Here is a 20,965-nt window from a genome sequence, read left to right on the forward strand (position 1 = left end):
AGTGAAGTCCCTACTCCTGTCTAATCAACCTTCAAACAAAAGTGCTTAAATACATTATTAAGCCTCAATGCAACTACCTAACAAATTAACAACCAAAGCAAGGATAAAGAAAGAAAAAAAAAGATTGAAAGAGTGGAAGACAAGATGCCCACTCTGATTTTCTGGCCCATGCATATATGGTTTCACAAAGGCAGAAGTGGAAGGAACAGATGATTCCATCGACTACAATATTGAAGCTATAATTAAGCTACCTCCTGGATCTGCCTCAATCTTTAGAAGGATTGATTGTTCACACGAATTATCTTTTTTAAGTCTTGCTATTAATATATGATATCGCTATCAGAAAGATGCATAGTTTGTGCGCCGTGATACTTTATGGAATGTAAAGTGTCATTTGTGTTACTGAAAAGACAATAAAAAGCTCTTGTTTGTAACTACTTTAATGTGGCTTGCAATCATCAGATTCATGAGATGAAGCTTGAAGCCTTTTCCTGATAGATAAAGTTCGAGCAAAGGCAAATCACAGTTTATTTAAATAAATCCCCTATGAATCTTTCACCAGCAAAAGAAGCTCCCAATTAATCATGATTTTGGCGTAATGTATGCAATTAGGCATAAGTGATATCTTGTCAAGATTGCATCCATGCTTAATTATGGGACAGCATTCTGAATTCTTAAGATTGTGTGTTAACACATCTGCATTTTTGTCCATGTATATATTAATTAACCATCTCAATTGACGCCATGGTCCATAAATCCTCCTTCAATCCACTGGATTAATAAAAGAAAGGAATTGAACCCTTTTCAGTTTAGAGAAAGATTAAATTAAAGAAGAAATAGAAGGAATTGCAACTGAGTGGTGGATGACATGTCCATGGCACTTAAAGAAGAAATCAAGCATTATTTAACAATGATAAGACATCACTTAAATTCAATACATATATAAGAGCACTATTGTGCTCTATTATTCTTATGTCTGGTGTAAAAGGAAAAAAAAGACTATATATATACTAAAATCATAATCTAAGGAAAAGAGTAGATACTGATCAAGCAAAAAGATGGGTATTGGACTCTTTTGTGAATCATTTTATTTTAAGTTGTAGGACATCACATGTTCAACAATCAAGAAAAGAAACTGATCAATGGAAAAGATACCTAGCTGAACTGCTTGTAGCTAGCTAGATTCCTAGCATATAAATTCTCCTAAAAGTCAACAAATGGTTTAAAATTCTTTTTTAACATTTTTCAATTTTCTTCTGCAGAAAGGCTCCACCTAACAATTAGCTAGTTTGATTGCTGAAAGCTCAGGAACCTGTTTATTAAATATGCACAACTTCTTTATATTTGATTCAAAGTACCATTTTAAACTTTTCCAAACTTCACACAGAAGTTACACCGAGAGCTTGCATGATGCCTTTCTACAACCAAATATATGGAATAAAAGAGTCTTCCAACACACTACTATTGATTTTCAGTAAGGCCTTTTTTTTTTTTTGGGGATTAAATAAGGAAATTCTTGTACGAATGAATTTCCACTAATTTTTGGTTAAAAGAAGCACTATATTCAGAATGGAACAAGAAATTTTATTACTATTTTGGTGATTGGGTGCTTGAACTCCAAAAGCAAGTTGCTTTACCCTTTTTAATTTGTCATGGCGAGCCCACTTAACTTAATTAAAGCCTGATGTATTTGATTATCATATCCATCGTACAACTTACGTATGATAAACATGATTTCTTGTGTGATTATTCTCTAATTCTCCCAGCTAATCATGGCTGACCACAGTAAAATGCAAAGCATTGTCAACTCAAAGCACCATAGCAGGGTAACTTTTGAAGTCAAAACCAATATGCGCGTGCGTTTGTAGATCTGTCGGGTTAATTATGAGATAGTTACCGAATCTTTCTAAAAGCAAGTATTAAATTTTTTTTTTTATGCTGCACAATTAGAGTAAGAATTTGTTTACGCTAGCACATATTGGTCGCATATCGCATGTGTAAAAGAAAACATAGAGTGCAAACCGTCATTGAAAGTGTTCAATGAGTTATTAGTTGGAGGTTAAGCAAAATTACGACTCCCGGCCCCCTTTATTCGAGGAGTATAAGAGCAACATGAATCGTGTACGTCTAAAGTCTTAAATACAGCATTAATATTTGAACATTTTCCTTTGTGATGTGATGTAGCTTCTCGTTCTTGTTTCCAAATAACCGTGAAAAGCATATGAGAAATTGATGCTTTCTTGATTCCAATCAATTGAAAAAGCTCTCTGACGGTGGATTGTCTTTTAACAAAGCATAATCATGTGAGATCTTCTTTGCACATGCCAACTTCGTTTTTCCTGACAAGACATGCATCAAACAGTTATATTCAATAATGTTGAACATCACAGGAGTCAAGATCCCTGTTTGGTTTCTGCTTGAAAATGCTTTTGGGAATATGTGGACACAGGTCTTTTGATATTAGGGGGGGGGGGGGGGTTGGCAAAGTTTACAATAGCTAGCATATTGAGCAAGTGGAATTTAGTTTTGGTCCAATTTGTGAGATACTAATACGGTCAGGGTTCTACTCCTGAACCCTATTGGGACTTTTATATTAGATGCTAAACCTTACCTTAAGAAAGAAAATCAGGATTACGTATGATGGGATAATCTTCTTCATCATAATTAGTTGACTAATGAAAGCTAAGAAGAGAAGAATGGAAGGAGGAATTATCAACGATGGGCACGTTAAATTGTATAAAAAGGACGCCAGATTATTAAGTGGAAAAAGTTTGTGTACATAGGGAATCATGTTTGCTCCCATTATCAGATATTGTAATTGCTATGCAGACAGGACGAGATACCGTTTATGATGACAAAAGATAGGCATGGAAATGTCTCCAATTTGAGTGGGCGCATTGCATCGTGCAAGTGGAGTTTAAAGATTCTAACCTTCTCAATTAAAGTTAACGGCAGCAAATGAAAGTTATTAATTAAAGCACTTAGCTGATGACTTTCTAAGCTTAATCTCTAGAAGAAATTAATGTTATAAAAATTTTCGTTTTTTTGAATTTAAAAAAAAAATATATATATGCATTGCTAGATTTGAGCTTTTAATTGGTGTCTATCGCAGTAGGAGCCTCCTAATCCTCCTATGGTGCTGACTGACCAATCGCATTTAGCTCATTTATGTCCTTAAAATACCCATTAGATCAGATCAGTGGATGGCAACGGAATTGGTGGGCCAACATTGCTGCTCCAAGCATGTCTGGTTTTCTCTAGTTTGTCACGCATAGGGATGTCTGGAAGTATGGTTTTGTAGTTCCCAAATGAGAGGAACAGCATACGAACATCGGCTGCTATAATTGGTAACAGCTTTTTGACTTCATTTGCTTTATTGCTATTGGGAATTCCCATTTATGGAACTCCACTTCCCTCCAACTTGGAGATACATGTATCCCTTCAATTTTCTTATTTCATTGCTTGGCTCTTAAATTGTGGTTGGAGTCCCTTTCTTTTTGGGCTTGTCTCAATTCAGTTCCCTAATCTTCTAATCTTTGGCATTTATTTTGATGTTAACTCATCAAATTTGCAGTACTTGAGGGAATAATCTTCTAATCTTCAGATTTGTTCTTTGATATCTGTGTATGTTTGATGATGTAATTTCCGTCATTAGTGCAGATTTTAATAAAATTATGATATTTTATCAAAAATTTATGAGAATTAGAAATAAAATAGCATCTGCATTAATCCTATGAACGTGGCTAGAGGTTATAAGAGGGAAAAACAACTAGCAGACTGCAATTATCTGTTCTAGTAAAATTCTCTGTATCAAAGAGAATATGAGGTGTCATGATCCTCATTTTGGTGTATGTTTGATCGACCTATTTATCTTTATGTTATGAGAGCATGAACAACAATTTTCTTTTAAAATTTTTTTAGCTCCTCGTGGCTTTTGATAACCACTTTATTTGAAGCGCAAGTCTGCTTCTGTCTGTTAATTGAGATTCATTTCGGCAAGTGTCATAATATGCCAAACTTTGCATGTACAAGATATTAAAATTCTCCTGCTTCTCTCTAATTTCCTCCTCTCATCTCAAACAAAACAGCATTGTCCTTCATGGTTTCCTTCCCACCTCCAGGGGAATTTCTTTCTCTTTTTTTTTTTTTCTTTGGGGTATGTAGTAAGAGTTTTCCCTTCTAAAGTACTAGTAAGAGTTTTCTTTTAGTTTATATTTTTTTTTTCTGTTAGAAATCAGATTTTTCATATCTATTTGTCGGACATGAAATTTCTAATGTTGATTTTGTCAGATTTTGACTGGATATTTGACTTTGAAATAGTTAGATAGTAGATTTAGTAGTGGAAGACATGCGCGGATATTCACTAGACTCGAGGCGATTGTTATCGATTTGGAAAGTATTGGAGATTCAAAATGTAATCTTTGTTATTTCTCATATATGATGTATATGTAGATCTTCAAATTTGTTGTATTTGTACTATGTTTGATGTATTTTTTGCCATTAATTCAGATCTCATGAAGGATTTTGATTAAAAAAAAAAAAAAGAGAGACTAGATTTTTTTTTTTGGTTTTTAAAGAGAAACTAGATTAATATGATAAAATAGAGCATAAGGGCATTAAATTATGAGTGCTTGAAAGAAAAGAGACCATATGTTTATGCTTAGCCTGTGTTTTGGTTTTCTTTTTCTATCTAGTTCGACACACCTATAAATCAATTTTTTTAACTAGTTATTTACAAGATATAAATTTAGAAGCCCTTTTTTTTTTTTTTATATCTCTCCACACACTTCATACTCCAAACTGCCAGATTTAGGATTTGAACTCTGAACTGGACAGCGAGAAAAATTCCAAAAACCCTTCTTTGGTCCCCGGGTCAACCCCAGTGGTTAGAAGCCCTCTTTGAAATTTCTGATAAAATTATTTTGCACCTCTAAACTTTAAGAAATATTACTAACCTCGATTAATTCATATTTTTTGACATGTTCAGAACTTATAGAAAAAACAAGCTTGAAAATTTCATCCAAGTAATGAGAATATGTTTTAGAAAGTCAGAAAACCAAGAAAAAGAAAATTTTAGGAGTAGTAAATGCAAATGCAATAAAGTATAACAGCAACAACTCTCAATCATATTACTGTGATAATTATAATAGCAAGGGTTATTTATGCTGCGAGAACTACATATAAAATAGCTTATGCCGCCGGAACTGCATACAAAGGGAGTTAGGGTAAAAAACTTGATAACTTGAGGACCACATTTTAGAAGTACAAAATTAAGTATTGGAGAGCACAAGTATGGCCTCTTCAAGTTTAAGGAAAAAGTCATGCAATTTGTCAACATCTTTCAACATAAAGAACGAAACTGTAGCTCTAATTATAAGGCCACAATCAGAATTTAAGAGTGAGAATAAGTACAAGCTCTACTTTTAAGGAAGAAAAAATAATAAAAAAAAGCTCTATTTGTAGTCAAATATATAAATTCTTCAAGTGATATGAAGGCTATGAAATTAAAAATGAAGTGATGAGCCTGAACTAATGTGGTAAGGAGATTAGCATAGAAAAACTAGACCTCTAAATGTACAAGTTTCTAAATTGATGCCAAGAACTCTATTGTTCTTGTTGGTCAATTTCTTGGGACCAAATCTTCACATAAAAATAGTAAAATTATTGCTATTGAAAATATTTTATTTTAAGTGAAAGTAATGGACAAAAATTTTCCACTCATATAAGATATGCAACGACACACTCATCAACTTGGAAAAACTCTGAAATTTCCTAAAAACTATGTTTAATTGTCATGTATTCTCGTGTTTGCCTATAAAAAATTGTTCCATCCTAAGAAAATTTATTTCTTTCATTATATTGTATCCTAAAAATTTAGTATATTTTTAAACTACTTATGAGTCTACAAATATATATATATATATATATATAAAGATAAATGATAGTTGTGGTATTAGATAACATTTTGTTAAAATAACTACATTGTTTCAAAAAAAATGAAAACAAAACACCAAATAAGATAACAAAACATATCATAAATGGTACAAAAGAGACTCTAAATATACATTATTGCCATCCTCCTCATTTCTTTCTTCACTATTTATTTTATGTTGTAACCATACCTTTCTTCCTACTCTCACCTTCCTCTTTGCGATACTCTCCTAACTCTTCAACCTTACTCTTGCTTTCATTCATCCCCGCTTCCGCCGCTCTCCGCCCCACCCCCAATCCCGATTCCCGACCCAGTCTCATTACCCCGCCGGTGCACCCACACTACCCTGCTATCATTATAATTTCTATTCTTATATTTTCTATATGTATAACTCTAATAATGATTTAACTAACCATTTTTTAATTTTTAATTAAAAAATTGAATGTGAAATAATGTTAAAAATTGCTTTAATCTTTTGAATTTAATTTTCCATATTTTATACTACATAAAATCTAAACTAATTGCTATTGTTTATTTATAAATAACATACATTATGTGACAAAAAAAATTGAGGAAACTAACAAAAGAAATAACCATTCTACCATAATATACTTAATTACCCAATATACATTATTCCATGTTCATACCTTTTTTGCTTTTATAGACAGAATTAATGTACAAATAGGGGAGAATAGTTTCAAACCTATTCTAGCCTGGTAAGAGTTCCGTGAAAATTTTGAAGTGCTGTCATCTGCTGGAGAAATTATTTAATGGACAACTTAACTATAACGGATTATGTCGGAAGACTGATCCTAAAATTTTGAGAAAGCATTATGATAGGGTCAAAACTGTGGTAAAAGTTGCTTCGTTGGGGGAAAAACTTGAAAAGGGAAAAAAACCTCTATATCCACCAACAATGCTTTTCCATCTCTACTACGACACAAGTTTTTATCTATCTATGTATATCTATCCTGTATTGAAAGAACCAACATAATTTGATGATTTAGTGATTCATTTTTTTTTTCTTTTTAATGATACTCTTGCATGAATTCTAATTGCAATTCATTACAATACAATATCTTGAGACCACTAACACCTAAACAACAACTTTTGGAGTTGTTCCTGTACTGTTGACTTTGATGTTTTAGTTCAGGAATAGAATTCGTAAACCTCCTCCAATAGAATTAGTTTTAGAATGGAATTATGAACTTATGGAGGGAAATCGTTTATTGTAAATCACTGAAAAGATATTTTCTTTGAATTGCTCTTAGAATCTACAAAGATTTGGGAAAAAAGTTGGTCTTTTGGGAAATAAGTCAACTTTTTTGAGAAAAACAAAGAGACAGGATATTTGAAATGATTTCTTTTCATGTAAGCTAATACCAATTTTGAGATACTTGAAAGTAACGGTTTGATTAACAGGTGTCTATTTGGATACTCGTTAATTGGTTGGGCAAAACTAAATCACAAATTTCAGGTCAAAGGAAAGTATAACTTTCTTGTGATGTTAGCGATATTTGTTTGTCTAGAAAAACTTTAAAGAGAAAAAATTTTCCGCCAAGTTAGCAAGAAATTATTTAGAAAAATTTGACCTAGGATTATATGTCAATTCTGGAATTTTTTTTTTTTTCAAATGCAAGGTGTGGGGTTACCTTGGGGTTTTAACCCTTAACCAACAGCCTAGAGAGGGAATTTAAATCTCTCTTAGTGGCTATGCATTTTTTTTTTTTTCCTTCAGCCACACCCGGTTGAAATGACACAAAGATGATTCGATATAGAAAAGAAAAATGAAATAGATTAATTGTTGGTCATTTAAAAAAAGGAAAGCTTTTCAAAGTTCCAAAATTTTTGGTGGATATTTAAAGAAAGGAATATGCATGCGCGCATCATCAAAACCAAACTAGCTTTCACTGTTTATGACAATCTGAAACAATAATGTGGCTCTTGCAAAAGCTGGTTGGCCAAGTACATATTATTTGCTCAAAGAGCTTTAAATAATAGCTAGCTAAAAGTGTGCATATGAATCATTAAGCCATTTCGAATATCTTTACCAATCATTGAAAGTGTATTGGTCATTTCATTCATAACCTAATCTTTGAAATAAGGTGGTGTCCAACATTGCCACCATATATCCCCATGAATGGCGAGGCACAAAAAGGACACAGTGGTATAACTTACTAGCAAGGGGATTGGACAAAGTTCAAACCAGTACAAGTTTGTATTACCCTACTTGCCACCAACACACATGCATGAAGACTCTCCATATTGGAGTCCATGATAAGAGGGCTAATGTGGAGGGACAATTACAGTTGGTTTTCTTTTCTAATTTGGTAAAAAGACAAAAAACGTAGAGTTAATTTAAGCAGCCACCCAACCAATTATTTATACTTACTTCAGAGAATTGATGTCTTAACATTTTTTCTTCTTCTGTCTTGAATAAGTTGTTTGGTTCATGAGTAAAGAATTATGTTCCACATTGGTACGAGAGAGAGAAAGAGCGGTTAATATGTAAGTAAGGGTTCAAAACCTAATGGTTTAAGATTTTGGGTCAGAGTTGGATTTCTAACTTACGTATTGGGGTCTTTGGTGGATTCTCTCGAAACTTTTCTTTTATCAAATTAGTATCAGAGTTTCAAGTTGCGAGACCGGGTTACTTATGAGCAAGTAGATTCTTCTCAGAGTTGAATCGGTGAAAATTCTCTTTTTGATGGTGAACCGAAGTGCCAAAGTGCTAAGGAGTTTGACTAGTGTTGGATCAGGTATGTCATGGGTTTGGTAGGGGGTCCGGTTGGGTTTAGACCAAGGAACCAAAGGGTTGGCAAGGGTCCAGAATACAGTTTGGATGTTGAAGAAGAGTGGATCTATGATTGGGAGAAGATGTAACCTTAGGTGATAAGGTGAGCTTACATTGAATATTAGAGTGGACTCGAAGAAGGACTTGTAAATTTGAATTTAATGTAAGGGGTTACTCATGAAGGAGTAGATTTGTTAGGTTCACGAGTAAAGAATTATGTTCCACGTTGATCCGAGAGAGAGACAGAGAGAGGGAGAGAAAGAACGGTTAATATATAAGTAAGGCGTCGAAATCTAATAGCATAAGTTTTTGGGTTAGAGTTGGATTCTTGACTTACATATTGGACTCCTTGGTGGACTCTCTCGAGGCATTTCTCCCTATCATAAGCGCTAATGTTGAACACGGTTTATTTTTCTTGTGACATGTTTTCTCATTGTTTCTGCATTTTCTGATGACGATGCATCATCTTATCGTTGATTATTGGTGCAGTGGAATGAAATGAGGTGTAGCATTTCGAAGTATTGTAATATTACCTTTTCTTTGGTTATTCAAGAGTTTGAGTTCATTTTGAGTTCAGCTAATAAAAACTTGTTTGAATTCAACTACAATGACAACGAAATCAAACTCAAATAATTATGTTCTTACTTCAGAAAGAAAAGGAAAAAGACAACGAAATCAAACTCAAATACAATACGGAATTTATTAAACTTTACTGTTTTTGGTGATACAATTACAATCTTGGCCATGAAGAATTTGAAGTTATTTGAGGCTCAATTTCTAAACTAACAAATCCCACGAGCCTGGACTTACGTCTTCGTCTATGTATTACTACCAGTGCAGATCTTATAAATCAAATGATGATTTCTATGTATAAAAAGAAAAAAAAGATGGCATAAATCGACGCAACGTTCACTCAGATTTGTGTTCAAAATACATAATTTCATGAGCAAGCACTATCCCTGTATTCCATATCTGGTGGCAACAGTGAATTAATTATGGTAGCTGGCATTTGTTCAATGCCTCCAGAGATTGACAAATAAGATCCTCAGAATGCCGAAGAAAGGATTTAGGAATCGTCCACCAGAAAACTCCTTTCATAGAATTGAATATTAGGCGTAACGAAAATTTTGTCAGATGATCAATTAGCTTAGTTGATCATCTTAAATATCCCCTTCTTCAGATGTTGTTTGTGGAGAAAGGCAAGATTTGCACGTAATTTATCTGTTTATAGGCAGGAAGAAATTCATTAATTTCAGAAACACTGAGTCGAACATGGAAAAAAAAAAAAGTTATGGGCCAAAAGAAAGTTGCATGCATCACCAAGCTAAAGATGGAGTTATACAAAAATTCCCAGAAATTCAAGAAAACAAAGAAAAGAAAAATAAATCAAAAAGGAGAGAGAATGCTGTCCAGTTTTAGCTTTGTTACTGTAAATAATATTAGCATCAGTTAGGATCACAAATTAGGATATTATCTTGTATTAATTAGCATCAATTAGAATCATAATAAGGGACTTACATTGTATAATATTAGTCTAGATTCATTCTGTATGCCTAGGCACTATATTGTTGTAGAAATTATGGATTCAATAAACTTTTCTCTCCCAAATATTTCTTTTAACATGGTATCAAGAGCCTTCTGCTTAAACTATCCATAAACTCTCCTTAATCTGCAAAATTTGTCTTTCCAACTTGATAAAATAACTGCCCTGATTTTACCTGTGGGCTTGTTAATACACATAATTTACCATCCAAAAACGCGGCCAAAATCATTCGATTTGTGTCACTTTTGTGATTTAACTACATTTCCAAACAATTAATACAAGGGTTGGATTTCCTAAAATTAGAAACAAGATTGTATATAACCGACAAATCTGGTATAATAAATGCAAGTACTATTCTTTGACCAGCCATGCTGCAGGTAGCAATTTATAGCTCATGGTTTGCACACTGAAGAATATCTCTTATTAAAATTAGGATCAGAATACCAAAGATTTAAAGCACACTACCAGTGTAAATTTATTTTTTTCTTTTTACACTGACGGATTTAAATGCACGTCATATGAAATATTAATCCAATGTTAAAAATAACTTAATTTTAAATATAGGGCTTGATCGTTTATAACTTTAATTAAAGATTAGCAGGGGTTTATTGTGTATGGATTCCTTGTTTTGCCAGAAATAGGATTGTGTGTATACCGTGGACTGGTTCCCAGTTCTGCAGTAATGAAACTGGTGATGAACTGATTATCATACTCTCTTGGCTCTTGATGGCCCAATCTCATTTTTTAATTTTCGAAAGTCTATGTTTGTCTTTCTAGCTTCACCCCATATATACTTATATCGAATTTGAGGCTCTTATAGGAAATGTAGCTAGCGGGGGATTTTTTTTTTTTTTTTTGAGAGTTAGCAATCAATGAAATTGGACTTTCAAAGTGTCAAACTATATGCATTCATTCTTTTGAATGGTAAAATTATAATTAACCTATAAACTAGAGTGTTATATATATATATATATATATATATATATATATATATATATATATCTTGCTTAAGTAGCCAAAAAAAAAAAAAAGAACTCATTAATGGTATGCCCAAAGCCGAATGATCTTTCCCCTGCATGAGTTTGCAAGATCATCATGATGGAAGAACAATAGGTTTTGCGTACAGATGAACGAGGAACAATGGAAGCAGAGTCTCTTGCTGTTTCAAAGACGGTTAAAGGGCATTGGCTGCAATTAATTAGAAATCACATTCAGCATTTTCAGATTTTCTAGTTTGGACCAAATCTGGTCTTTGTAATTTCATTCATAACCCGGATGTACTATTTATAGCTCACCTTTTAAAAAATGAACCTAAATTCGTGTTGAAACAAATCAATCATTTCCTATAACAAAAATTGCATGGGAGACATAGCATCTTGGGGGCAAATAGCAAGCTTACATGGTCTAGACCACTTTAGAACTCAAGATAAACAATGCCTATTTTTCATATGCTTATTTATGGTTTTCGCTTTTGAAAGCACGTAGTTTGTGTGCAATTAGATATTTAAAACTAATATAAGAAAGTTTTTTTTAAAAATTTTTTTTTCTAGCAAGAAAGGATTGAGATTTAAGAAACGAGGAGGGTAAAAGGGGACTAAAATTTGAGACTTCAAATGTTGAAATCTCAAACTTAGTTACTAAATGAGGGCGTCCTCGGCTATAAGAAAGTCTTCAAGGCGACAAACAAATGAAAACATAAACAGCCTAGATTCACCCCGGACCTGCTACTCGCTGTATAATACGTTTGGGGTCTTCATAGAACTTAATTGCACCATGCAAAAGACAACATAATTATCAGTATCTTTCTTTCTCTCTAAGGTGACAAGTGTAAGACTTGCCTTTTTTAGAGGCAATTATGATCAACATGATTGATTTTAAAATGATTGATATTTTGTTAATAATTAATTAGTATCTTCCATTAGATAATGATTGGTGATTGATATTTTGATTAATTAATAATTTGTCAATAATTAATATTCTGATTAATTGATTGATATTTTGTCAATAATTAATTAGTATCTCCCATTTGTTAATAATTGATTGATATCTTCTATCAATTAATATCTTATTCAATCTATTAATCAATCAAATCAATCAATTAGTCAGTTATTTTCAGTTATGAATTATAGCAAGATTTCCTTGATAGAAGGAAACCCTAGAGATTTTTGTATTTACCAGTAAAGGTTCTATCCTAATTTATAAATAGCTTGTGGTATTCCATCAATTTAACACACTCTGATTAGGCATAAACTAGAAAATCGTTACTCTAAATTCTCCTTCTACTTTTTCTCTTCTTCTACACATCTACATCGTTTCTTTATTAATAATTAATATAGAGAAGGAGAAGGCAAGAAGACAATGAGCTGTAAGGATTTAATTAATCTCTGCTCAACAACAATGGCTGCTTAATACAACTTGTTTGTACTTATTTGGTTTAACAACAAGCACTTGAATTTTTACATATCTATCCTGGAAAACTTTTGTTAAAGAATACACTTGCCCCAGATGAGAAGCTTTGTGGTGCATGGTTGGGTTGTATACAGTTGGACAGCCACAAAATTGATTGTCTTATACGAATATGGAAACACGATTTTTATGTTCTAATGGTAGTGATGACCTAATACGTTGTCCAGAAGACAAATCATCTTGTGGTGATAACATATCATGCATTACGGGATTTACTGCCCATATCTCACGACATAAAGCTAAATTGTCAAACCGTCATAGCCTTTTATTGTTCTGTTTTTCAGAAACCATAATTAAACGTTTGACAATTACTACATTTTTTCCCCTTTGGAAACCAAAATTGTCATCAAGAGTGTCTTCATCACTCAGTAGTTGAATGCAAGAACCGTTAAGTTCCATCTTTTGAAATACCCCCCAAGATTTCAAAAAATCTCAAATTTGTGGTACTTCAATGCCTATCAAAACCAAAGAAAGTTAACCACTCAACCATTTTTTTTTTCTTTTTATGTTTCAATGTGGATAATTAATGAAAAGAATTTGGTTGATAGAAAAGTTTTTCTTTCTCTGATTTGTTAATGACTCATCTCAAAGAATTCTGATCCATCTAACTGATTGGCTTTGTGGTCTTGCATCATATAGTCGCCACATAAATTTGCTATTGACTCATCATAATCTTCTCTTTTTGTCCAAATCTAAGTTAAACATCTTAATTGGATCGTAGCATCATCGTCTAAGCCATTACATAGAAATTAAATACTCGCATCTCATTCAATACGTACCACCTCTGCTGTCAAACCATATGTTGCTGTCATACAGGGGCGCAAGGTATGTGCTTTTTACACCTTGTACAAGGAAACTTAATTCTTTGAAACTACCCTTCTTTGATGGGACCAACTTTTTGTTTTCGCTTTTCTTTTTTTTTTTTTTTACTGTTGAAAGTTTTTTAAGAAAAACCAAAATTTGTGAGAAGTAGAGCAAAGCTACTCTTGGATTAATTCCAACTCTTATTACATTCAAAACTCTTCCTCTAACCTGAGGAGAGATGGAATTTCCTTCTATGTAGTACATCTGCTTCCTTTTTCGAAGCACAAAAAAAAATTGAATAGAAAAGTACAATTTCCTTTAAGGACAGAATTACATACATTAATTAGATGTGTATCTATATATATCGTACATTCAAGGCCTTGTTTTGGATAACAGGGGAAGCAAATAAGAAGAAAGAACACAAGTCTTCATTTCCTTTATTTGATTAAAATCTAGGCTTGAAAAACAATGAGATTGTATTGGATGCACCAAATGATAATTGAGATAGTTTTCATTTTTGAGGACCAAATTACATGCATCACAAGGATTATCTGTGATAGGCCTGGTCTGGGATCGATGCCACTAAAATATGCAGATGAACGTATTCAAATGGGGACGGGAAAGAATAATAACACTAGAAGATAAATTTCTTTATTCGTTTGTTTTTTTTTCAGGATTGTGTTTGTGGAAGTACGAAAGGTAGGTCATGTCGGATGCAGCAGCAAATGACAATAAGACGATTTTCATGTTTAAAGGATAAAGACAATGCAAAATACATACATCAACTATGTACACGTACATATTAAGTCTGGATTGGGATGGAAGAAGAGAAGAGCAGAAATACGTAAGCAGTGAGGCAGACAAATATGGTAGGTTTCTTTGATCATTTGGAAAGGCTTGGTCAGTTTAGAAAGAACAAGATCGTTTTAAATGCATTCAATATTATTATTATTATTTGGTAGAAGTTAATATCATACAAATTTCACAAAATTCAATGATTTTTTATTTAGAAAGAGAGCTTTGTATGCTATTTGATTCCCTCATTTCTTGTCTTTTCTTTTCTCGCCGGTAAAACTTACACTACCAAATTTGTCCAATTCTCTCCTTTTCTCTCCATATCTTTGGATCAAAACTTAGTCTTGAGGTAACTTTACATTTCTAATCCTACTTTTTCAAGAGCAATAAAAGTCTACAATTAAAACATGTTCTCATACATAAATGTTATTAAACTCACACCTACACTCCTTTTTGGTTAAGGTTCATGATGATCCTAAGCGGAGTTGAGCTTCATTACAATACTTACTTATAGGTTTGAGCCAGAGTCCAATCCAAATGCACTGCCAATCGTCAGTACCTTCTTTGACAAATGAAAATCACACCATAAATCACATAGCTTAATCAAAGTCGTGAGAAGAAAGCACCCATTTAACTTAGTAACTAATTCTAATCCTGATTAATTAATTTAAGATTATGCTAAAGCCTAAAGAGGTTTGCTTATTTTAGTATTTATCAAATATACCCAATGATCACCTCAAGGTCTCTCCCATAACAGCCATAGTGACGTTAATTACAAATAAATAAATATTGAAGGAATAAAACTTTAATTTGTTTTTGTTTATGCCACAAAAATGTATAAATTGAGACGCACACACAAAAACACACACAACACTTAATATATATGCCCCACTTCCATTACTTGCTGTTATCTATTGACCTTCCCCCGCCCCCCCCCCCCTCCCCCTCTCTCCCCTGATTATATAGAGATTGAATTCAATTGAACTCCATTCAATTCAATTGCCCCCATGAACAGAAGGAATGTTTAGCCTTAGACAACATATAAACCATATATACGATTACTCTACTACCTCTTTTCCTTTCAGTCTTTCTCTTTCAGTTGAATGAATGCTGATTTAGCCCCGCACCCTGCGCTCCACCCTCCGGTTATTGCTACACTTAGATTTAGAAGAATTCATTCAGTCTCACAAGTGGATAAGAATTACTCTTCTTGATCCATTCCACCTCTCAAGGACTTCCCAATATTCTCAAAAATCCTCAACTCCTAGTCTGGATAGAATACAGTTATCCCCTATAACTCCAAACTCCAAATTTTTATTTTTTTTGATCATCGAAACAACAACCAAATTTTTCTCAAGGAGAAAGGAGAGAAGTGTTTGCTTTTCTATGCTCCCATAGAAAGCATCACTTCATACCCTCCCCTCCCCTCTCTCCGTAAATCCCACGTTTTCTTTTACCAAATGGATCTCCCTAAATCTTTGCTTTGTCTCATCTTATCCTGGGTCATATCTCAAGTACGAGGATAAAGGAAGCAAGCTCTACCGTTATTGTTCTAGTTGTTGGTTTCTTTCTCTTATTCTTTTTATCAGTTTTAATTTGGTAACAACGAAGTTTTTCCCCCACTGGTGGCCAGTGTAGTACTTGTTAAGATTCTTCATGGACTACTTGAGGGAAATTGAAGGAAAAAGGCTACACGATCGCAACCCGAATGAAAAGATGATGATGAAATCTTCCAGGTGTGTTTGTGTTTCTGGACCGATCATCGTCGGTGCCGGACCATCAGGGCTAGCAGCAGCAGCTTGCCTGAAAGTAAAAGGCGTCCGAAGTGTTGTTTTAGAGAGATCTCATTGCATAGCTTCTTTGTGGCAGCTCAAGACTTATGATCGCCTTAGACTTCACCTACCAAAGCAATTTTGCGAGCTTCCCTTGATGCCTTTTCCAGAGGGCTTCCCAACTTATCCAACTAAACAGCAGTTTATTCAGTACCTGGAAGCTTATGCAAGAAAGTTTGACATTAATCCGTGTTTCAATCAATCTGTAGTGAGTGCTGAGTATGATCAAGTTCTCGGGCTATGGCGGGTAAGGACGGTGGGATTGAAGAAAGAGGAGACTGAGTATGTTTGCCCGGGGTTGATAGTGGCCACCGGAGAAAATGCCGAACCTGTAGTGCCAGATATTGAAGGGATGAAGGACTTCGGAGGGGATATATTGCACACAAGTTTGTATAAAAAGGGAGGTGATTTCGGAGGGAAAAGGGTTTTGGTTGTTGGCTGTGGAAATTCAGGAATGGAGGTTTGTTTGGATCTCTGCAATCATAATGCTAGTCCAACACTTGTAGTCAGAGATACAGTAAGAACACCACTCGATTTTGATGAGCCATTCTTCTACCTCTCTTTTTGTTTTCCTTTTGATTTTTTGTTCCTCCCAAGTAAAGCAAATCCATTACAACTTTTTTTTTAATGCCTTTTGGTCTCTTCAAGCTTTTGAATTGAATCTCCATTTTAATAAGCAAAAGTTTTTCATTTTCAACTTTCCGCCTGTTTTTGATAAAGAAAAAGTCAAAAAACTAGCTGAGATTTCCTGGGATTTTTTAATTGAAATATTATTATGCATTTACACTAGGAAATTCTCAATTACCAATCTGAATAAACAGATTCATTTCAACCCAAATATTTTCTTTTTGTTAAATTAGGTGAACAATAATATGCAACCCTAGTTCGTTCTCCTTTTTTAGGGGTGTTTCCTCCAACTGTTTTTAGTTGTGAGTCCAATCAAATTCCAACTGTATCAAATCATAGAATCTGCATAGAACTAAGTAAGTTCTTTGGGGTTCTTGTATGTAAACAGAAAATCCCTGATGAGTCACTTTCTTGGAATCGTAAAGCATGCGGAACATTGGTCAGAAACTGAAGATTGGATATTCGATCAATTTAAGTAATTGAGTCTTAATAATTTGTTGGGCTCTGGAAAGGGTATCCCTTTTGCTAGGATATGGTATCCAGTAATGATCTGCACCCACCCTGAAACCAGCCACAAACCATCCCTTCAAGAATGTCATGGCTAATTTGTACTGGCCAATTCATCTTTTAGGGTCCCCATTTGTTATTGCCCCCATCCCCCCCCCTCCCCCCACACGCGCACACACACATACCACCAAATCTTTTTGGCAACCTTTTTTCATGTGTGGGAGAGGGAAAACTATACTAAACTTTTTCGGTTTTGTTTAGTTTTCGATCTGCTAACGATGATGATTATGCTGATGGTCATGTTATTAGGTGCACGTCCTACCAAGGGAGATGCTAGGAAAATCAACTTTCGGGCTGTCCATGTGGTTGCTCAAGTGGCTGCCCATGCGTCTTGTGGATGGTTTCTTGTTGATTGTGTCGAGGCTCCTGCTCGGGGACACCGCAAGATATGGCCTTCATCGCCCGCAAATGGGGCCGCTTCAGCTAAAGAATTTGTCCGGAAAGACACCGGTGCTGGATGTTGGGACACTGGCCAAGATCAAGGCTGGAGACATCAAGGTACTTGTCAATATGATCAACAAAAAGAGAGAAAAAAAATCCTACCTACCTTTTTTATTTTGCCCTTTTGTTTTTCCACTTTAATTGCAAAATCGTTGCATCTCGCTTTTTATTTGTGGGAATCGAATGGAATGGATCCCATAAACAAACTTTGTTTTAGCAATCAATGATTGCAATATGAGGCGAATTCGTAGCAAAACAAAATTCTCCAATTTTGTTCAAGCAAAACAAATTGTTACCAACGCGGGCCAGCAAACCCCCTTTTTCTTTCTTGTGATCGTAGGCTGTCAATTTGGCAAATTTTGCTCAAAATGACTGTGACATTCCCTGCCCATTTTACTTTTGAAAAAGCAATAGCTCGTGTCGAAAAGAATGATGCCCAAATCAGAGGCAAGCTGTTAAATGTTGTAGAATTTTCTTTTACAGTAAGATTACAGTTAACAACGTGTCAAGAACAAAAGTAAGAATGATTATGACTGACAGAATTGTCAGCCTTTCTATTTTCGGCGCATATATGCGCTTTAAAATGTTAGCAATTATGAACAATAGGTTTCCATCAACATGTTTTACTTGGCCAAATTAAGAAAGTCATGATATCACTTCACCTATTTGAAGTTGCTAAATTTATTGCTACTGTTGTAGGTAAGTCCTGGCATTCAAAGACTGAGGCCACTTTCAGCAGAATTTGTGAATGGAAAAACAGAGAAATTCGATGCAATCATCCTAGCAACTGGTTACAAAAGCAATGTGCCTTCTTGGCTAAAGGTACTTTTCCCTCTTGCTTTTAACTTTGTTTCTTGATTCTTAAGGATGCTCTTGCAAGTTCAAAGTACTAGATTTTTTTTTTTTTTTTTTTTTTTTTTAAAGTTGGAAATGGGATCTTATTATATTATTCATTGCCTCCATCCCAGGAAAAAGAGATGTTCTCAGTGAAGGATGGGCTACCAAAAAGACCGTTTCCAAATGGTTGGAAAGGTGAAAGTGGGCTATATGCCGTGGGGTTCACCAAACGTGGCTTGCTTGGTGCGTCAATGGACGCTAAGAGAATTGCAGATGACATTGAAATGTGTTGGAAAGCAGAATCAAAACATTTCTCCTACTTTGCTCGTCCTTCTTCATTGCAATCATAGTCTTTTTTGGTTTGGTGTTAGGACACATTAGAGGCTTTGACTGACGAGTTAATTAGCTGATTGGAGAATTTTGGTGGTACCATTTGCAGAAAAGTTGGTACCTCAAGAAGTTGCTCCTCCACTTAAAGAAAAGGTTGAGAATACACAAAGAAAAAAAAAAAGAAAAAAAAAAGTAGTATACCATCAAAACCCCTTTATCCATCAGCACCATAACTTGGGTTGGGTAACAAAATTGACAGAAAAGCGAAAAAGTTGGTGGTTTTTGTGGGGGGACCTTAAGCACTCTAGACCAACCTATACTTTCCTTGTATATTGGCCAAATTCTCTAATTAGTAGGAATTGATTATGACAATGTAGGGGGTGAGGAAATACTAAAATTGTTATGCATTTGATGAAGAAGTTTACTTGCGGCTTGGATTTGACACTATTAACAATCTGATGGGATTTCTTCCTTTCGTTTTCTGGGATTTTTTTTTTTTTTTTTGTTAGTATTCCATATGTACAGCTAGGCATGTGAGGTTGATGACTGTCCATGTAGGATTTTGGAAGTGTATGGTGACTTTCAGAAATAGAGGATTGCAATTAAATATGATGGCGAAATATTTGGTACCCAAATTCCAGATAATCACTAGAGCATTCGTAATCTTTATGGCTTCTGCAATTTCTTGATTGAAATCATCATTTGTTTCCAACTTGTTTTTAGGACCACTCTGCCAAAACTATTAATGAATATGCCTCGTTCAATTCGTTCAGGCTGCTCCTGACCATGCACACAAATAAAGAAAATTAAAAAAAAAAAAACCAATGAGAAAATAATCTGCCAAATGTTTAACATGGCACTAGGTATTTGGCTTTCTTGCCCCTTATAGTGAATTATTTGTAATTTGATTAAGACTTCTAAGTCCATTCATGCATTTTAAGGCATATTGAAAGCAAATTGGTCTACATGCATATCAACAATCTAGGCTTTGGCTTTCATCCCAATCCATGCCTCAGCCAACTGGTGAACCAACCATATATTGCCATTTCAGGTTTCAGAGTAGAAAGCAAAAGCTAAACCAACTACTGAGAAAAGAAAACTGTAGAGAACTATTTAATTGAGAGAAACTGCAATTTTTGTTTTCCTTTTGGAGGCAGAAACACTGCAATTTTGAAATAGAAAGAGAATGAAAATATCAATTTACAATTCAACGATCCATGTTGAAGGCTTTATGCTTTTGTAAACGGTTCAGTTATTATAATATCACAATCATGCTCTCAATGATCATAAACTATTTGTCACTTTAGAAATGTTCCATTCAAGAAGGTTGAGGAATCGCTTTGCAGGAAATTAATATGGTAGAGCAGTATATATGCTACAAATCATATTGGAGAATAAACAATAGTGCTGTCCGTCTTTAAAAGCATGCTTTGTTTAAGGCTACGATGCAATCATACACATTTATCATGCATCATTAAAATGAAAGGAATTAGTGCTTTGAACACAATAGCACTGAGAAACTGACTTTTCAGCAATAAGCTAAAATGGAGAATCAAGCTAAGTTTGCAACTTTCTTGTCTTTGCTATTGGAAAAAGCTTGTAGGAGGTAGGGCAAATTTGTTTGCGGAGATTCATTTATTTACAAATAGTTAAAATGTTAGATGGAAATTATGAAGAGAAGCTTGAACCACTTTGGCGAGTTAAATTGATCATGACCTGCACTATAAATAACCTTCATATATAGTCTTTGGGTGTAAATAAGTTTGTTTGACATTCATTAAACCCTCCCCCCCCCCCCTTTTTTCCCTATTTACGTTCTTATATTGGTTAGATAGATAATATTCTCCCAAACTTCATTAGGCATATCCACCCTCTGTTTATACGAAAGAAAGTATATGCCCGTGGAGACTTCCTATTTTATTTGTTAATAGAAAAATGATTTACAGACGTCGATTATGTGGTTAAAGTGTAAAAAGATGAGATAAAAAAATTAATGA

At 34.2% G+C, this 20,965-nt stretch overlaps 1 protein-coding gene across 1 annotated transcript; it reads left to right on the forward strand.

The window, feature by feature from the left end:
* The first annotated feature begins 15,326 nt into the window (after positions 1–15,326).
* On the forward strand, positions 15,327–19,130 carry LOC113706411 (indole-3-pyruvate monooxygenase YUCCA6). Its single transcript, XM_027228315.2, has 4 exons — positions 15,327–16,683; positions 17,610–17,858; positions 18,501–18,623; positions 18,770–19,130. The coding sequence occupies exons 1-4, from the start codon at positions 15,991–15,993 to the stop codon at positions 18,986–18,988; spliced, it is 1,284 nt and encodes a 427-aa protein (XP_027084116.2). The 5' UTR covers positions 15,327–15,990; the 3' UTR covers positions 18,989–19,130.
* The last annotated feature ends 1,835 nt before the right edge of the window (positions 19,131–20,965 follow it).

Source organism: Coffea arabica, chromosome 8c, assembly GCF_036785885.1.
Source record: "Coffea arabica cultivar ET-39 chromosome 8c, Coffea Arabica ET-39 HiFi, whole genome shotgun sequence".
Classification (NCBI taxonomy): domain Eukaryota; kingdom Viridiplantae; phylum Streptophyta; class Magnoliopsida; order Gentianales; family Rubiaceae; genus Coffea; species Coffea arabica.

Coding starts and splice junctions, on each gene's coding strand:
- LOC113706411 (XM_027228315.2), top strand. CDS start 15,991: ATGGACTACTTGAGGGAAATTGAAGGAAAAAGGCTACACGATCGCAAC. Junction 17,859..18,500: donor TCAAGGCTGGAGACATCAAG/GTACTTGTCAAT, acceptor CTACTGTTGTAG/GTAAGTCCTGGCATTCAAAG. Junction 18,624..18,769: donor ATGTGCCTTCTTGGCTAAAG/GTACTTTTCCCT, acceptor CCTCCATCCCAG/GAAAAAGAGATGTTCTCAGT.